Below are 20145 nucleotides of genomic sequence, written 5' to 3'. Positions count from 1 at the left end.
GCCCACTCCCTCAGCGCTGACCCTCCAACAGTGCGGCACTCCCTCAGCGCTGACCCTCCAACAGTGCGGCACTCCCTCAGCACTGACTCTCCGACAGTGCCCACTCCCTCAGCACTGACCCTCCGACAGTGCGGCACTCCCTCAGCGCTGACCCTCCGACAGGGCCCGCTCCCTCAGCACTGACCCTCCGACAGTGCCCACTCCCTCAGCGCTGACCCTCCGACAGGGCCCGCTCCCTCAGCGCTGACCCTCCGACAGGGCCCGCTCCCTCAGCACTGACCCTCCGACAGTGCGGCCCTCCCTCAGCACTGACCCTCCAACAGTGCCCACTCCCTCAGCGCTGACCCTCCGACAGTGCCCACTCCCTCAGCGCTGACCCTCCGACAGTGCCCACTCCCTCAGCGCTGACCCTCTGAAAGTGCGGCACTCCCTCAGCACTGACCCACCGACAGTGCGGCACTCCCTCAGCACTGACCCTCCGACAGTGCCCACTCCCTCAGCGCTGACCCTCCGACAGTGCGGCACTCCCTCAGCACTGACCCTCCGACAGTGCCCACTCCCTCAGCGCTGACACTCCAACAGTGCGGCACTCCCTCAGCACTGACCCTCCGACAGTGCGGCACTCCCTCAGCGCTGACCCTCCGACAGTGCGGCACTCCCTCGGCGCTGACCCTCCGACAGTGCGGCACTCCCTCGGCACTGACCCTCCGACAGTGCCCACTCCCTCAGCGCTGACACTCCAACAGTGCGGCACTCCCTCAGCACTGACCCTCCGACAGTGCCCACTCCCTCAGCGCTGACACTCCAACAGTGCGGCACTCCCTCGGCACTGACCCTCCAACAGTGCCCACTCCCTCAGAGCTGACCCTCCGACAGTGCGGCACTCCCTCAGCACTGACCCTCCGACAGTGCGGCACTCCCTCAGCAATGACCCTCCGACAGTGCTGCACTCCCTCAGCACTGACCCTCTGACAGTGCCCACTCCCTCAGCACTGACCCTCCGACAGTGTGGCACTCCCTCAGCACTGACCCTCCGACAGTGCGGCACTCCCTCAGCACTGACCCTCCGACAGTGCAGCGCTCCCTCAGCGCTGACCCTCCAACAGTGCGACACTCCTTCAGCACTGACCCACCGACAGTGCCCACTCACTCTGCACTGACCCTCTGACAGTGCCCACTCCCTAAGCACTGACCCACCGACAGCGCCCATTCACTCAGCACTGCCCCTCTGACAGTGGCCACTCCCTCAGCACTGACCCTCCGACTGTGCTGCACTCCCTTAGCACTGACCCTCTAACAGTGCCCACTCCCTCAGCACTGACCCTTCGACAGTGCGGCACTCCCTCAGCACTGACCTTCCAACAGTGCCCACTCTCTAAGCACGGACCCACCGACAGTGCCCACTCACTCAGCACTGACCCTCTGAAAGTGCCCACTCCCTCAGCACTGAGCCTCTGACAGTGCCCACTCCCTCAGCACTGACCCTCCGACAGTGCCCACTCCCTAAGCACTGACCCAACAACAGTGCCCACTCACTCAGTACTGACCCTCTGAAAGTGCGGCACTCCCTCAGCACTGACCCTCCGACAGTGCGGCACTCCCTCAGCACTGAATCTCTGACAGTGCAGCACTCCCTAACCATTGACCCTCCGACAGTGGCCACTCCCTTAGCGCTAACCCTCTGACAGTGCAGTGCTCCCTCAACACTGACCCTCCGACAGTGCGATGCTCCCTCTGCACTGACCTTCCGACAGTGCGGCACTCCCTCAGCACTGACCATTCGACAGTGCCCACTCCCTCAGCGCTGACCCTCCGACAGGGCCCGCTCCCTCAGCACTGACCCTCCGACAGTGCCCACTCCCTCAGCGCTGACCCTCCGACAGGGCCCGCTCCCTCAGCGCTGACCCTCCGACAGGGCCCGCTCCCTCAGCACTGACCCTCCGACAGTGCGGCCCTCCCTCAGCACTGACCCTCCAACAGTGCCCACTCCCTCAGCGCTGACCCTCCGACAGTGCCCACTCCCTCAGCGCTGACCCTCCGACAGTGCCCACTCCCTCAGCGCTGACCCTCTGAAAGTGCGGCACTCCCTCAGCACTGACCCACCGACAGTGCGGCACTCCCTCAGCACTGACCCTCCGACAGTGCCCACTCCCTCAGCGCTGACCCTCCGACAGTGCGGCACTCCCTCAGCACTGACCCTCCGACAGTGCCCACTCCCTCAGCGCTGACACTCCAACAGTGCGGCACTCCCTCAGCACTGACCCTCCGACAGTGCGGCACTCCCTCAGCGCTGACCCTCCGACAGTGCGGCACTCCCTCGGCGCTGACCCTCCGACAGTGCGGCACTCCCTCGGCACTGACCCTCCGACAGTGCCCACTCCCTCAGCGCTGACACTCCAACAGTGCGGCACTCCCTCAGCACTGACCCTCCGACAGTGCCCACTCCCTCAGCGCTGACACTCCAACAGTGCGGCACTCCCTCGGCACTGACCCTCCAACAGTGCCCACTCCCTCAGAGCTGACCCTCCGACAGTGCGGCACTCCCTCAGCACTGACCCTCCGACAGTGCGGCACTCCCTCAGCAATGACCCTCCGACAGTGCTGCACTCCCTCAGCACTGACCCTCTGACAGTGCCCACTCCCTCAGCACTGACCCTCCGACAGTGTGGCACTCCCTCAGCACTGACCCTCCGACAGTGCGGCACTCCCTCAGCACAGACCCTCCGACAGTGCAGCGCTCCCTCAGCGCTGACCCTCCAACAGTGCGACACTCCTTCAGCACTGACCCACCGACAGTGCCCTCTCACTCTGCACTGACCCTCTGACAGTGCCCACTCCCTAAGCACTGACCCACCGACAGCGCCCATTCACTCAGCACTGCCCCTCTGACAGTGGCCACTCCCTCAGCACTGACCCTCCGACTGTGCTGCACTCCCTTAGCACTGACCCTCTAACAGTGCCCACTCCCTCAGCACTGACCCTTCGACAGTGCGGCACTCCCTCAGCACTGACCTTCCAACAGTGCCCACTCTCTAAGCACGGACCCACCGACAGTGCCCACTCACTCAGCACTGACCCTCTGAAAGTGCCCACTCCCTCAGCACTGACCCTCTGACAGTGCCCACTCCCTCAGCACTGACCCTCCGACAGTGCCCACTCCCTAAGCACTGACCCAACAACAGTGCCCACTCACTCAGTACTGACCCTCTGAAAGTGCGGCACTCCCTCAGCACTGACCCTCCGACAGTGCGGCACTCCCTCAGCACTGAATCTCTGACAGTGCAGCACTCCCTAACCATTGACCCTCCGACAGTGGCCACTCCCTTAGCGCTAACCCTCTGACAGTGCAGTGCTCCCTCAACACTGACCCTCCGACAGTGCGATGCTCCCTCTGCACTGACCTTCCGACAGTGCGGCACTCCCTCAGCACTGACCATTCGACAGTGCCCACTCCCTCAGCACTGACCCTCCGACAGTGCGGTGCTCCCTCTGCACTGACCCTCCGACAGTGCAGCACTCCCTCAGCACTGACCCTTCGACAGTGCCCACTCCCTTAGCACTGACCCTCCGACAGTGCAGCGATCCCTCAGTGCTGACCCTCGGACAGTGTGGCACTCCCTCAGTGCTGACCCTTCGACAGTGTCCACTCCCTTAGCACTGACCCTCCGACAGTGCGCCGATCCCTCAGTGCTGACCCTCCGACAGTGCGGCACTCCCTCAGCACTGACTCACCGACAGTGCGGCGCCCTATCAGCGCTGACCCTCCGACAGTGCGGCACTCCCTCAGCATTGACCCACCGACTGTGCCCATTCCCTCAGCACTGTCCCTCCAACAGTGCCCACTCCCTCAGCACTAACCCTCCGACGGTGCGGTGCTCCCTCAGCACTGACTCTCTGACAGTGCGGCACTCCCTCAGCGCTGACCCTCTGACAGTGCCCACTCCCTCAGCACTGACCCTCCGACAGTGCCCACTCCCTCAGCACTAACCCTCCGACAGTGCCCACTCCCTCAGCACTGACCCTCTGACAGTGCCCACTCCCTCAGCACTAACCCTCCGACAGTGCCCACTCCCTCAGCACTGACCCTCCGACAGTGCCCACTCCCTCAGCACTAACCCTCCGACAGTGCCCACTCCCTCAGCACTAACCCTCCAACAGTGCCCACTCCCTCAGCACTGACCCTCTGACAGTGCCCACTCCCTCAGCACTAACCCTCTGACAGTGCCCACTCTCTCAGCACTGACCCTCCGACAGTGCGGCGCTCTCTCAGCGCTGACCCTCCGACAGTGCGGCACTCCCTCAGCACTGGCCCTCCGACAGTGCGGCACTCCCTCAGCATTGACCCTCCGACTGTGCCCATTCCCTCAGCACTGTCCCTCCGACAGTGCCCACTCCCTCAGCACTGACCCTCCGACAGTGCGGTGCTCCCTCAGCGCTGACCCTCCGACAGTGCAGCACTCCCTCAGCGCTGACCATCCGACAGTGTGGTGCTCCCTCAGCGCTGACCCTTCGACTGTGCGGCACTCCCTCAGCACTGACCCTCTGACAGTGTGGCGTTCCCTCAGCACTAACCCTCCGACAGCGCCCACTCCCTCAGCACTAACCCACTGACAGTGCGGCACTCCCTCAGTACTGACCCTCCAACAGTGCGGCACTCCCTCAGCACTGACCCTCCGACAGTGCAGCACTCCCTCAGCACTGACCCTCCGACAGTGCAGCACTCCCTCAGCACTGACCCTCCAACAGTGCGGCACTCCCTCAGCACTGACCCTCCGACAGTGCGGCACTCCCTCAGCACTGATCCTCTGACAGTGCGGTGCACCCTCAGCACTGACCCTCTGACAGTGCGGCACTCCCTCAACCCTGTCCCTCCGACAGTGCGGCGCTCCCTTAGCACTGACCCTCCAACAGTGCGGCACTGCCTCAGAACTGACCCTCCGACAGTGCGGTGCTCCCTCAGCACTGACCCTCCGACAGTGCGGTGCTCCCTCAGCACTGACCCTCCGACAGTGCGGAGCTCCCTCAGCAATGACCCTCCGACAGTGCGGCACTCCCTCAGCAATGACCCTCCGACAGTGCGGCACTCCCTCAGCAATGACCCTCCGACAGTGCGGCACTCCCTCAGCACTGACCCTCCGACAGTGCGGCGCTCCCTCAGAACTGACCCTCCGACAGTGCGGTGCTCCCTCAGCAATGACCCTCCGACAGTCCGGCACTCCCTCAGCAATGACCCTCCGACAGTGCGGCACTCCCTTAGCATTGACCCTCCGACAGTGCCCACTCCCTCAGCAATGACCCTCCGACAGTGCGGCGCTCCCTCAGCACTGACCCTCCGACAGTGCGGCGCTCCCTTAGCACTGACCCTCCGACAGTGCGGCACTCCCTCAGCACTGACCCTCCGACAGTGCGGCGCTCCCTCAGCACTGACCCTCCGACAGTGCGGCACTTCCTCAGCACTGACTCTCCGACAGTGCCCACTCCCTCAGCACTGCCCTCCGACAGTGCCCACTCCCTCAGCACTGACCCTCCGACAGTGCAACACTCCCTCAGCACTGACCCTCCGACAGTGCGGAGCTCCCTCAGCAATGACCCTCCGACAGTGCAGCGCTCCCTCAGCACTGACCCTCCGACAGTGCGGCGCTCCCTCAGCACTGACCCTCCGACAGTGCGGAGCTCCCTCAGCAATGACCCTCCGACAGTGCGGCGCTCCCTCAGCACTGACCATCCGACAGTGCGGCGCTCCCTCAGCACTGATCCTCCGACAGTGCGGCGCTCCCTCAGCACTGACCCTCCGACAGTGCGGCGCTCCCTCAGCACTGACCATCCGACAGTGCGGCGCTCCCTCAGCACTGATCCTCCGACAGTGCCCACTCCCTCAGCACTGCCCTCCGACAGTGCCCACTCCCTCAGCACTGACCCTCCGACAGTGCAACACTCCCTCAGCACTGACCCTCCGACAGTGCGGAGCTCCCTCAGCAATGACCCTCCGACAGTGCAGCGCTCCCTCAGCACTGACCCTCCGACAGTGCGGCGCTCCCTCAGCACTGACCCTCCGACAGTGCGGAGCTCCCTCAGCAATGACCCTCCAACAGTGCAGCGCTCCCTCAGCACTGACCATCCGACAGTGCGGCGCTCCCTCAGCACTGATCCTCCGACAGTGCGGCGCTCCCTCAGCACTGACCCTCCGACAGTGCAGCACTGCCTCAGCACTGACCCTCCGACAGTGCCCACTCCCTCAGCACTGACCCTCCGACAGTGCGGCACTCCCTCAGCACTGACCCTCCGACAGTGCGGAGCTCCCTCAGCAATGACCCTCCGACAGTGCGGCACTCCCTCAGCACTGACCCTCCGACAGTGCGGTGCTCCCTCAGCACTGACCCTCCGACAGTGCCCACTCCCTCAGCACTGACCCTCTGAAAGTGCCCACTCCCTCAGCGCTGACCCTCCGACAGTGCGGTTTTTTCTGTGTCTGCCTGGGTATGGTGCCACCGTTGTGGACTGTCTTGAATCCACACGCTCTGACCCAAAGACAGAAATGTTGGATGGAAACAGTCTGAGGCTGGTTTTTCTGGTACCTTCTGGGAACGGGTGTGCTATCTGTTAGGGTTTCTGTTCATCCACAGAGCTGCACATCATGAGATTTTCAGGAGGAGCTGAAGGTGGCAGATAGCTACTGATTGCTCCCAATATTCCTGAAGCACATACCCAGGAAAAATTAGCCCCTATCTAACACTTTGAAATCCTTTATTAAAACCATTCAATCACAGATATTTGTTAAGGAATTTCATTTGACTTTACGGAATTTTGGATCAGCTGCCTGTTAATTATTGCTGCTGAGTTTCCTGTTGACAGTGGGTGGTCCTCTGACAGGAGGCTAATAGAAAGCTCCTGATTAAGGCCCATACTGCTTCCCATTCTCTGCAGAAAGAGTTGAACAGCGTTAATTTCCGTGAGTGCCAATTCCTGTAGCGCTGCGTCAATCCTGCCTTGTCCTCAGACAGCCCCCTCGCCACAAGTTGAGAACACAAACTGTTTTAAGGTGATGGTGACCAAACACACACCTTCTTCCTCCCGCTCACCAACCAGGACGGGGTTTTGCTCGGAGCAGTTGGTGCGTATGACTGGAACGGAGCCGTTGTGAAGGAGAGTGCCCAGGGTAACATCATCACATCGAGAGAGGCCCTGAACCGGGAGTTTCCCAAAGCCTTGAAGAACCACGCAGCCTACCTCGGTATGGGGGAGGGGGAGGGGGGTGAAGCAGAGTGGGGTGGGGGGTGAAGCAGAGTGGGGTGGGGGGAGGGGGGGGTGAAGTGGGGTGGGGGGTGAAGCAGAGTGTGGTGGGAGGGAGGGGGAGTGGGGTGAAGCAGGGTGGGGTGTGGGTGGGGATGAGGGTGAGGAGGATGAAGCAGGGTGGGGTGGGTGAGGGGGTGAAGCAGTGTGGGGTGGGGGTGGTGGAATGATGCAGGGTGGGGTGGGGGTGGGGGTGAGGGGGATGAAGCTGGGTGGGGTGGGGGTGAGGGTTTGAAGCAGGGTGGGGTGGGGGTGAGGGGGTTGAAGCTGGGTGGGGTGGGAGTGGGGGTGAGGGGGTGAAGCAGGGTGGGGTAGGGATGGGGGGATGATGCAGGTGGGGTGGGGGTGGGGTGAGGGGGTGAAGCAGGGTGGGGTGAGGGTGAGGGAGTTGGAGCTGGGTGGGGTGGGGGTGGGGGGGAGGGGGTTGAAGCTGGGTGGGGTGAGGGTGAGGGGATGAAGCAGGGTGGGTGGGGGTGTGGGTGAGGGGGCTGAAGCAGGGTGGGTGGGGGTGAGGGGGTGAAGCAGGGTGGGGTGGGGTGGGGGTGAGGGGATGAAGCAGGGTGGGGTGGGAGTGAGGGGGTGAAGCAGGGTGGGGTGAGGGTGAGGGGGTTGGAGCTGGGTGGGGTGGGGGTGGGGGTGAGGTGATTGAAGCAGGGTGGGGTGAGGGTGAGGGGGTTGGAGCTGGGTGGGGTGTGGGTGGGGATGAGGGGGTGAAGCAGGGTGGGGTGAGGATGAGGGGGTTGGAGCTGGGTGGGGTGGGGTGAGGATGAGGGGGTGAAGCAGGGTGGGGTGAGGGTGAGGGGGTTGGAGCTGGGTGGGGTGTGGGTGGGGATGAGGGACGGGGAAGTGAAGCAGGGTGGGGTGGGTGACTCTCCATTGGGAGTTGGTGTCTGTGTAAGATTAGTTACACAGGACCATGCGTTGTCCCAGTAGTCAGGCTATCGTGGATCCAGTCCCTAGCAGACCCTCTCTCGCCCCAGTAATGAGCAAGGCAAGAGCCCTTTGTTCTAATTGCCAGCTTCCTGGTTCACCAACTGCATGGTGTGTATCATACCTGATTGCAAAGTTTAAAATCCAGTAAAGTTGTTTAATTGGGTTTGTAGCCATACGTCCCTCTCCACTTCACTGTCTCTCCCCCACCCCCCACTTAACATTTTTGTCACATGACAGCTTGGTAATGGTAGGGGGTTCTGTCAGGCTATAATGGGAGACAACAGTAAACCAGAAGTCACTGTTCGGATCAAAAGTACTGCACCAGTTCCTTCACCTGATTGATCCTGAGTCTGATGTGCGTTCTCCTTATTCCCAGGCTATACGGTGTCGTCTGTGAGGCAGAGGAATGGTCAACGTGTCTATGTGGCAGGCGCTCCGAGATTCAAACACAAGGGCAAGGTCATCTTCTTCAATCTGGACAAAGGTGGCAATCTGACCATACACCAGGCCCTGATCGGAGAACAGGTGAGGGGTACGCACTCTGCTGTTCACAGGCACACACAGTCACTGCAACTTCCTTATCATTATTTGTGGGATGTGCTGGCCCAGCATTAATTGTCTGTCCCTAGTTGCCCCTTGAGAAGGTGGGGGTGGGGGAGCGTGGTGAACTGCCTTCTTGAACCGCTGCAGTCCACTTGCTGTGAGTTGACTCACAATGCCCTTAGGGAGGGAATCCCAAGATTTTGACCCAGCGACAGTGTGGGAATATTGATTTATTTCCAAGTTGGGATGGTGAGGGGCTTGGAGGGGAATTTGCAGGGGGTGGTGTTCCCATGTATCTGTTGCCCTTCCAGATGGAAGTGGACGTGGGCTCGGAAGGTTCTGTCTGAGGATCTTTGGTGAATTTCTGACAGTAAATGCCCCAGGCTAAAGCTAGCGATCACACCTGCCTTTCATCTCGTTGCTGAATCTAAGAAGCTTGTCATTTAACCCTTTCAAAATAGATGATAGTTTGTTGGATTTGTGCTGCAGTGTTTGGCGGCAAATGGTGTATTCCACGTTAGGTCTGTAAAACTGAGGCATCAGGTCCTGCGCATTGTCACCCAGGCCCCTAAAGATAAACACAACATTCCAAGAGGCTTAGTCCAAATCCAACACCATGTTATGGATGAGGAATACTGACTACTTCTGAGGGAAATATATTGACCCAAATGGCTAACTCTGTTTCCCTCCATTGATACAGCTGAATATTTCCACATTTCTTTGTTCTGATACCATTAGCTGGAGTAGATTTCCCCTTTAGTGTAGGGAAATTGAAGTTGGTTTGTAGCATCTCAGGGATAGATGCTGGTGTTCTCTCATGCACTAGCCCAATGTAGACTTTGTAAGTCAGGTTACCTGGGAATTCTTGGCATTTGAATAAAATCATTACATTGTCATGTAGAGATTTTGCAGTTGCTTAGTGTGGATATTTTCGTTAAAGATCCTTATTTTTGTGACCAAAACTCTGAGTGACTAGATTTGGCAAGGGACAGGTCTCTGATTACCAATTGATCAAGCGTGCTGTATTACAGATTGGATCCTACTTTGGGAGTGAGGTTTGCCCAGTGGATGTGAATGGTGATGGTGTGACAGACGTGCTGTTGGTCGCAGCACCCATGTACCTTGGAGCCAGCAGCAAGGAGACTGGGAAAGTCTACGTTTACAGAGTACAGGAGGTGAGCAGGGACATCCGGATCCTGTATCAGGTTCTCTCTGTCAGAGACACATCCATATACATACACATGGACAACTGCACACATACACAGACACACACACTTGCACCTAGATAATGATACAAACAATACATGCAAACACATAGTTCCACACATATGTACTCACACAGATAATCATACATATAAGACACACACACATAGATAAACATTCAACTGTACATACAAGCACATACACACATACTCATACGCACTGATACATGTTGTGCACACATACTTAGACATGGAGTTTCACACATACTTGCATGTAGGAAATGACATATACAGTACACACAGGCATGCACACAGACACACACACACACACAGACACACACACACACACAGGCATGCACACAGACACACACACACACAGATAAAAAGCATGCACACAAACAGACATACATACATACAGAAGCATGCATACAGACAGACACACATATAATCACACACAGACACACAAGCACGCACACAGACAGACACACAGAGACATGCATACAGACAGACACACACAAACACACGCACAGACGCACAAGCACACAGACAGACATACAAGCACACACAGACAGACAGACAGACACACACACACAGAGGCTTGCACACAGACAGACACACATACAAACACGCACACACACAGACACACACACGCACGCGCATACACACACACACACAGTCATTGGGAGTACTGAGTGGTGTAATTTTACTTGTTGGATTTGAGTTTGAATGAAGAGGAGACTTTTGTTTCATTGGTCTGTGCTGTGGGACAGCTGCTGTGTGAAATACCGTTTGGACATTGTCTTCCCAGTTTCTCAGATTTCCTCCAGTAGTTACTGTCGCAGTATAAGACCTTTCAACAATAATTTCCACCTGATTCAAGCACAAATTGTTTTGCAGAAAAATCTTTAATACATTAATTAATTAAGTGTTTTCTTTTCCTTGTATGTCTGATCTAGAGTCTCACATTAAATGCCCAGCAGTTAATACAGGCTGTTTCCTGCAGACAGAGCTGGCCTCTGTGACTGGCTGGGTTAACCTTCACTGCTTGTAGGCAAATAGCCCCTCCTTACTTCCTAGTCATGAATTGTTTCACTAAACTACAAAATGAGCTATTTACATATTATTCTCATCTCCCAAGCTCCATCTCTGTCTTACAACTGTTCTCACCTTCTGAGATATATATATATAAATATATATATAGCCTCTGGGTCTTCTCTGCCAGGACATGGTTCTCAAAAACAGCTGACAGGTTTGGGTAAATCAAGGGCCAACGCATCGCAACATCTTAACCTTGTTTTCCAGAAAGAGTCTGTTGGAAGAATGGTCAAGTATTAACGATTAATATTGCAGCAATAGAAGAACAATGTGGAAATATAACTGACGTTGTTTTCCCCTGGTCCATGTCCCTGTCAGTTTTCGCTTTCATTCAGCGATACTCTACAGATCAGCAACAAACCACAGGATTCCCGGTTCGGGTTCACCCTCATTGCTGTTCCTGACCTTAATTACGATGCGTTTAATGATGTCGTTGTTGGTGCCCCATTGGAGGATGATCATCGTGGGGCAGTGTATATTTATCATGGACATCAAGACACCATTCTTCCAACGTATAAACAGGTCAGTGTACAGGGACTGGAGGAGCTGGGATATTCTCCTTGGAGCAGAGAAAGTTAAAGGGAGACTTATTCAAGGTGTTCAAAATCAGAAAGGTTTTTGATGGATCGGAGGTGCCGGTGTTGGACTGGGGGTGTGTACAAAGTTAAAAATCACACAACACCAGGTTATAGACCAACAGGTTTAATTGGAAGCACACTAGCTTTCGGAGCGACGCTCCTTCATCAGGTGATAGTGGAGGGCTCGATCGTAACACAGAATTTATAGCAAAAATTTGCAGTGTGATGTAACTGAAATTATACATTGAAGAATTGATTATCTGTTAAGCCTTTCATCTGTTAGAATACAGTGATAGTTTCACTTCTTTCATGTGTAAATCACAAAACCCTTTTTTTTTAAGTTGTATTCTCGGGTTAGCTGTTAACAATGGTGATAGCTAGACAATATGTTGAAGGTGTTAGCCCCCTGTGTTCTCTGTCTATGACCTGATGTTTAGATTGATTCCAATCTAAAAAGTGAGATAACAGAGTTTTACATAAATTCATGCAGTTTTTGAGCTCAGAGTTCTACATGAATGTATGTAGTTTTTGAGCAAAGTGCAATGTAACTCTGCAAGTACAAAAAAATTCACCACACAAAATATATGTGTGCATGTGGGTCTTTGTCTGTCTGTGTGTGTGTCTGTCTGGGGTGGGGGTTGTGAGTGTGAGAAAGTGTGTGTGCTAAGTGTGTGCTAAGTGATAGCTAAGTTCGGTACCCATAGGGAGGGCCTCAACCGGGACCTTGGGTTCATGTCACATTACAGGTGATCACCATTGCACTACACACACACAGATATTCCTACACACACACACACTCTCACATACACACGGACACAGGTACACACAGACGCGCACACAGACACCCACACACACCCTTATAGACACACAGACTCCCACACTCACACATGCACCACCTCACAGACTTAAGACACTCTGCACTCACTACACACACACACACACACACTTTCTCACACTCACAACCCCCACCCCAGACAGACACACACAGACAGACAAAGACCCACATGCACACATATATTTTGTGTGGTGAATTTTTTTGTACTTGCAGAGTTACATTGCACTTTGCTCAAAAACTGCATACATTCATGTAGAACTCTGAGCTCAAAAACTGCATGAATTTATGTAAAACTCTGTTATCTCACTTTTTAGATTGGAATCAATCTAAACATCAGGTCATAGACAGAGAACACAGGGGGCTAACACCTTCAACATATTGTCTAGCTATCACCATTGTTAACAGCTAACCCGAGAATGCAACTTTCAAAAAAAGGGTTTTGTGATTTACACATGAAAGAAGTGAAACTATCACTGTATTCTAACAGATGAAAGGTTTAACAGACAATCAGTTTTTCAATGTATAATTTCAGTTACATCACACTGCAAATTTTTGCTATAAATTCTGTGTTACGATCGAGCCCTCCACTATCACCTGATGAAGGAGCGTTGCTCCAAAAGCTAGTGTGCTCCCAATTAAACCTGTTGGACTATAACCTGGTGTTGTGTGATTTTTAACTTTGTTTTTGATGAAGTAAGTTATGGAGAAACAGCGGGAGGGTTGATAGTCAGAGATTAAGATATTTGACAGAGAAAGCAGATGGGGGGGGGGGGGGGGGGGGGGATGAGGTGAATTCCTCTTTGCGCATGTTTTGATCTGGAATGTCTGAAAGGGTGGTGGGAGTAGGTGGAGTAGCAACTTTCAGAAGGAAAATGGGATTAAACCCTGGAAAAGGAGAAATTTACAGAGCCACGATAGACAGAGGTGTAGGACTAATTAGAATTCACTTTCCAAAACCCAGTTGAATCTGAGTAGATCGAATAGTTTTGTAGATTGTGAACTGTGTTCGAAAGAGCCCCCACATTTGGATCTGCGGTGAGAGAAGGCTCTTTCTATTGTCTGTGGTTGTCTTTACTGACAGAAACAGAACATGTCCCATGCATTGATTACTGTAACCTTCTGTTCTCTCAGAGAATTGCTGCTTTGGCCGTGGACCTGGGACTTTGGTATTTTGGACGCAGTGCGGATGGCCAGATGGATGTGGACGGAGATGGATTGATCGATGTGGCAGTGGGAGCTTTCGGCAAGGCTGTCATCTTTGGGTCAGTCACAGTTATGGCTCCGGGCTGCTTCTGAATAACGTGTTACAAACCTGACTCCTGTGGTCTGAGCCTTAGTTAACACTCAGTTACCTAAGTGACACAGGGGCTGTTCCTGGGGTGGTACTGATCAATTCAGACTGAGAAGACCCCAAATTCAACAAGTAAGCAGAATCTCTGCTCTGCTCTGTGCTGAAACACAGGGTGGGTGAGTGGAGGAGAAAGAGGTGGAGACTAGATTCCTGCAGCCTGTCCAATGGCTTCTATCAGCCTCAGCCCAATAGCTTCCCCTCTAAGACAAAGGTTGTGAGCTCAGATTAATTATAGAGTCTAGACTGACATTCCCACTATTCCAAAGAAGAGAAGTAGAGTTTGTCTTTTTAAAGAAGGTGATGACCTAGTGGTTTTATTGCTGGACTGTTGATCCAGGGGTCCAGATAATGGGGTCAAATCCTGCCACAGCAGATAATGGAATTTGAATTCAATGAAAAACAAAGTCTGGAATTAAGAGTCTTATGGTGACCATGAAACCACTGTGGATTGTGGGAAAAAAACCCAATCTGGGTCACTAATGTCCTTTAGGGAAGGAAACTGACAACCTGACCTGATCTGGCCGACATGTGACTCCAGACCCACAGCAATGTGATTGGCTCCTAACTGCCCTCTGGGCAATTAGGGATGGACAAGAAATGCTGGGCTGGCCAGTGACACCCTCCTCCTGTGAATGAATTCAACATTAAAATTAAATTAATGGTGTAACAGGTCACAAGTATGTGTTTAATCTTTTGCCTTTCACATTTCTTAGTTGAACTAGCTTTTTGAATTGGTTGAGAACTCACAGTCATTAACCAGCGCTGAGTTGTGAGTTAATCAGAATGTCCACTCAGCTACTGTAAAGGTCTCTAACCTATCAACTCGAGCTATCGCAGTCTGAACAATATGCTCTGTCTTAGTAATGCGAACAGCAACTGCTGTTACATCTTGTGAATGGTCAGTGCTTATTCTAGTGGTGTTACTTGAATGATTTTTATTTGCGGTCAGTATGAACTGCTTCTCTGCAGTATGCTGTAACTGAGCCATCACCTGGACATCTTTGGGGAATTCAGCAGAACCTGTCTGGCTCCAAACACTGTGGAGGCTCTCCTTAATTAGGGCCCAGTCAGGGTGTGTGAGGGCGTTACGTATGGACAGCACTTCTGGTCCAGAAGACCAAGAAGAAAATAAACCTGTTACAATTTCTACCTCTGTCAGACACTCCTGTTGTGCACAGCACTATGGCTGCTTCTTGTTGTCTTTACGGTGTGGGCTCCTGCATGTTTCCTGCCCTCGCTTCCATTATCTCTGTCTCTCATCTGTTTTCTCTTGTGTGGTGCAGTTAGATCTATTGCTTGTTCTCTTTCCAGTTCCAGTCTCTTTGCCTTCTGTTGTTCTGGGATGTTCACTGTCTCTTCACTGCACTCTCCTCTCCAACATTACTCTCTCTCCCCCAAAATACCTCTTTCTCCCTCCCTCCCTCTCTAATGCAGACTGACTCTCCTCAATCATTTTCTTACCACACCTTTCAAACTCTGACTCTAGGATACTGCGTGTGGTCCAGGTGAATGCCTCAGTTACATTCAGTCCTCCCTTCATCAATATGCTCCTACGGAACTGCCAGAGAAATGACAGAGATGTCACCTGTGTTACTGCCACTGTCTGTTTCACCACAAGAGCAAAGTCACCCGGACTGAGCAACAGCACCCTGGGTAAGTGTGTCCTCTAGTACTCTGCAAGGTGACAGGCAAAAAAATACTCCAGCTGGGCAGCTTGTGTGGAGAGAGGAACTTAAATAGCATTTCAAGGAGATGACTTTCATTGGATACTTGGCAGCTTGGATCTTGGATTTTTCAGGCAAAACTGAGGACTGCAGACGCTGGAGATCAGAGTCAGGATTAGAGTGTTGCTGTAAAAGCACAGCAGGTCAGGCAGCATCCGAGGAGCAGGAAAATCGATGTTTTGGGCATAAGCCCTTCATCAGGGATGGGCTTCATCGTTCCTGATGAAGAGTTTATGCTCGAAACATCGACTCCCCCTGCTCCTCGGATGCTGCCTGACCTGCTGTGGTTTTCCAGCATCACACTAATCTTGGAGCTTTCAGACATTGAATCATTTGTCCATTTAGAACATAGAACAGTACAGGCCCTTCGGCCCACAGTGGTACAGTGCAGGCCCTTCGGCCCACAGTGGTACAGTACAGGCCCTTCAGCCCACAGTGGTACAGTACAGGCCCTTCGGCCCACAGCGGTACAGTACAGGCCCTTCGGCCCACAGCAGTACAGTACAGGCCCTTCTGCCCACAGCGGTACAGTACAGGCCCTTCTGCCCACAGTGGTACAGTACAGGCCCTTCGGCCCACAGCAGTCCAGTACAGGCCCTTCGGCCCACAGTGGTACAGTACAGGCCCTTCGGCCCACAGCAGTCCAGTACAGGCCCTTCGGCCCACAGCAGTACAGTACAGGCCCTTTGGCCCACAGTGGTACAGTACAGGCCCTTCGGCCCACAGCAGTACAGTACAGGCCTTTCGGCCCACAGCGGTACAGTACAGGCCCTTTGGCCCATGATGTTGTGCTGAGCATTTATCTTAATCTGCGATCAACTTAACCCACACACCCCTCAATTTACTGCCGTCCATGTGCTTGTCCAACAGTCGCTTAAATAACTCAAATGTCTCTGACTCTACTACCACCACTTGGAATGCTTTCCACGCACCCACCACTCTGTGTAAAGAACCTACCTCTGACATCTCCCCTATACCTTCCTCCAATCACTTTAAAGTTATGCCCCCTCGTGACAGCCATTTGTGCCCTGGTGAAAAGTCTCTGTCTATCTTCTCTATCTCTGCCTCTCATTACCTTGTACACCTCTATCAAGTCACCTCTCTTCCTTCTTCTCTCCTTGTGAAAAGCACAAGTTCACTCAACCTGGCTTCGTAAGACTCCAGACCCACAGCAATGTGATTGGCTCCTAACTGCCCTCTGGGCAATTAGGGATGGGCAAGAAACGCTGGGCTGGCCAGTGACACCCTCATCCTGTGAATGAATTCAACATTAAAATTAAATTAATGGTGTAACAGGTCACAAGTATGTGTTTAATCTTTTGCCTTTCACATTTCTTAGTTGAACTAGCTTTTCGAATTGGTTGAGAATTCACAGTCATTAACCAGCGCTGAGTTGTGAGTTAATCAGAATGTCCACTCAGCTACTGTAAAGGTCTCTAACCTATCAACTCGAGCTATCGCAGTCTGAACAATATGCTCTGTCTTAGTAATGCGAACAGCAACTGCTGTTACATCTTGTGAATGGTCAGTGCTTATTCTAGTGGTGTTACTTGAATGATTTTTATTTGCGGTCAGTATGAACTACTTCTCTGTCTATCTACTCTATCTCTGCCTCTCATTACCTTGTACACCTCTACCAAGTCACCTCTCTTGCTCCTTCTGTCCTTGTGAAAAGCACAAGTTCACTCAACCTGGCTTTGTAAGACAAGCCCTCCAATCCAGGCAGCATCCTGGTAAATCTCCTCTGCACCCTCTCTAAAGCATCTATGTCCTTTCAATAATGAGGCAACCAGAACTGAATACAATATTCCAAGTGTGGTCTACCCAGGACTCTATGGAGCTGCAGCATAACTTCACGGCTCTTAAACTCAATTCGCCTGTTAATGAAAACCAAAACACCATATGCCTTCTTAACAACCCTATCAACTTGGGTGGCAACTTTGAGGGATCTATGTACGTGCACCCCAAGATCCCTCCCTTTCTCCAGACTGCCAAGAATCCTTGTATCTATCAAGGTTGAACTCCATCTGCCACTTTTCAGCCCTGCTCTGCATCCTGTCAATGTCATGTAGAATCCTGCAACAGCCCTCAATGCTATCTATAACACATCGACCTTTGTGTCATCAGCAAACTTAGTAACCCACCCTTCTACTTCCTCATCCAAGTCGTTTATAAAAACTACAAGGAGCAGAGACCCCCCAAGAACAGAATCCTGGAGGACACCACAGGTCACTGACCTCCAGGCGGAATACTTTCCATCCATTACCACTCACTGTCTTCATTCGACCAGCCAATTCTGTATCCAGACAGCCAAATGTCCCTCTATTCTGTACCTCCCAACTTTCTGAATGAGCCTACCGTGGGGAATCTTATCAAATGCCTTATTGATATCCAAGTACAGCACATCCACTGCTTCACCTTCATCAACTTCCCCCGTCACAGTACAGGCCCTTCGGCCCACAGGGGACGAATATACTGGCAGGGAGATTTGCGAGAGCTGCTCAGGAAGATTTAAACTTGTAAGGTGGGGGAATGGGACCTAAGGAGATAGTGAGGAATGAGATCAATCTGAGACGGGTACAGTTGGGAAAGGGAGCCAGTCAAACAGTCAGGGCAGGCAGGGACAAAGCAGAGAACAAGGTCAGACTGATAAATTAGACTGCAGTTATTTCAATGCAAGGGGCCTAACAGGGAAGGCAGATGAACTCAGGGCATGGTTAGGAACATGGGACTGGGATATCATAGCAATTACAGAAACATGGCTCAGGGATGGGCAGGACTGGCAGCTTAATATTCCAGGATACAAATGCTACAGGAAGGACAGAAAGGGAGACAAGAGAGGAGGGGAGTGGCATTTTTGATAAGGGATAGCATTACAGTTGTACTGAGGAAGGATATTCCTGGAAATATATGCAGGGAGGTTTTTGGGTGGAACTGAGAAATAAGAAAGGGATGATCACCTTATTTGGATTGTATTATAGACCCCCCAATAGTCAGAGGGAAATTGAGAAACAAACTTGTAAGGAGATCTCAGCTATCTGTAAGAATAATAGGGTGGTTATGGTAGGGGATTTTAACTTTCCAAACATGGACTGGGACTGCCATAGTGTTAAAGGTTTAGATGGAGAGGAATTTGTTAAGCATGTACAAGAACATTTTCTGATTCAGTATGTGGATGTACCTACGAGAGAAGGTGCAAAACTTGACCTACTCTTGGGAAATTAGGCAGGGCAGGTGACTGAGGTGTCAGTGGGGGAGCACTTTAGGGCCAGTGACCATAATTCTATTCATTTTAAAATATTGATGGAAAAGGATAGACCAGATCTAAAAGTTGAAGTTCTAAATTGGAGGAAGGCTAATTTTGACGGTATTAGACAAGAACTTATGAAAGTTTGAACTGCTGTGCTCTTCCAGCACCACTAATCCAAGAACTTTCGAAAGCTGATTGGAGGCAGATGTTCACAGGTAAAGGGACGGCTGGAAAATGAGAAGCTTTCAGAAATGAGATAACGAGAATCCAGAGAAAGTATCAGGGTGAAAGGAAAGGCTGGTAGGTATAGGGAATGCTGGATGACTAAAGAAATTGAGGGTTTGGTTAAGAAAAAGAAGGAAGCATATGTCAGGTATAGACAGGATAGATCGAGTGAGTCCTTAGAAGAGTATAAAGGAAGTAGGAGTATACTTAAGAGGGAAATCAGGAGGGCAAAACGGGGACATGACATAGCTTTGGTAAATAGAATTAAGGAGAATCCAAAGGGTTTTTACAAATACATTAAGGACAAAAGGGTAACTAGGGGGAGAATAGGGCCCCTCAAAGATCAGCAAGGCAGCCTTTGTGTGGAGCCGCAGAAAATGGGGGAGATACTAAATGAGTATTTTGCATCAGTATTTACTGTGGAAAAGGATATGGAAGATATAGAAAGTAGGGAAATAGATGGTGACATCTTGAAAAATGTCGATATTACAGAGGAGGAAGTACTGGATGTCTTGAAATGCACAAAAGTGGATAAATCCCCAGGACCTGATTAGGTGTACCCGAGAACTCTGTGGGAAGCTAGGGAAGTGATTGCTGGGCCTTTTGCTGAGATATTCGTATCATCGATAGTCACAGGTGAGGTGCTGGAAGACGGGACGTTGGCTAATGTGGTGCCTCTGTTTATGAAAGGTCGTAAGGACAAGCCAGGGAACTATAGACCAGTGAACCTGACGTCGGTGGTGGGCAAGTTGTTGGAGGGAATCCTGAGGGACAGGATGTACATGTATTTGGAAAGGCAAGGACTGATTCGGGATAGTCAACATGGCTTTGTGTGTGGGAAATCATGTCTCACAAACTTGATTGAGTTTTTTGAAGAAGTAACAAAGAGGATTGATGAGGGCAGAGCAGTAGATGTGATCTATATGGACTTCAGTAAGGTGTTCGGCAAGGTTCCCCATGGGAGACTGGTTAACGAGGTTAGATCTCATGGAACACAGGGAGAACTAGCCATTTGGGTACAGAACTGGCTCAAAGGTAGAAGACAGAGGGTGGTGGTGGAGGGTTGTTTTTCAGACTGGAGGCCTGTAACCAGTGGAGTGCCACAAGGATCGGTGCTGG

The 20145-nt window shown here is 52.4% G+C and overlaps 1 protein-coding gene across 1 annotated transcript in view; it reads left to right on the top strand.

Moving 5' to 3' along the window:
* Nucleotides 1–20145, top strand: part of LOC122544732 (integrin alpha-10-like) — a 143030-nt gene that overhangs the window by 28848 nt on the left and 94037 nt on the right. Inside the window, exons 5-10 of the mRNA XM_087985099.1 lie at nucleotides 7087–7231; nucleotides 8600–8748; nucleotides 9798–9941; nucleotides 11382–11585; nucleotides 13608–13738; nucleotides 15314–15480. Of these exons, the coding sequence (XP_087841225.1) occupies nucleotides 7087–7231; nucleotides 8600–8748; nucleotides 9798–9941; nucleotides 11382–11585; nucleotides 13608–13738; nucleotides 15314–15480 (940 nt within the window). The remainder of the gene's footprint in view (nucleotides 1–7086; nucleotides 7232–8599; nucleotides 8749–9797; nucleotides 9942–11381; nucleotides 11586–13607; nucleotides 13739–15313; nucleotides 15481–20145) is intronic.

The sequence above is a fragment of the Chiloscyllium plagiosum genome, unplaced genomic scaffold (genome assembly GCF_037043375.1).
Source record: "Chiloscyllium plagiosum isolate Xiang-an unplaced genomic scaffold, Cpla_swu_hap1 HiC_scaffold_50, whole genome shotgun sequence".
NCBI lineage: Eukaryota > Metazoa > Chordata > Chondrichthyes > Orectolobiformes > Hemiscylliidae > Chiloscyllium > Chiloscyllium plagiosum.
This window is presented reverse-complemented; position numbering and strand designations above follow the sequence as displayed.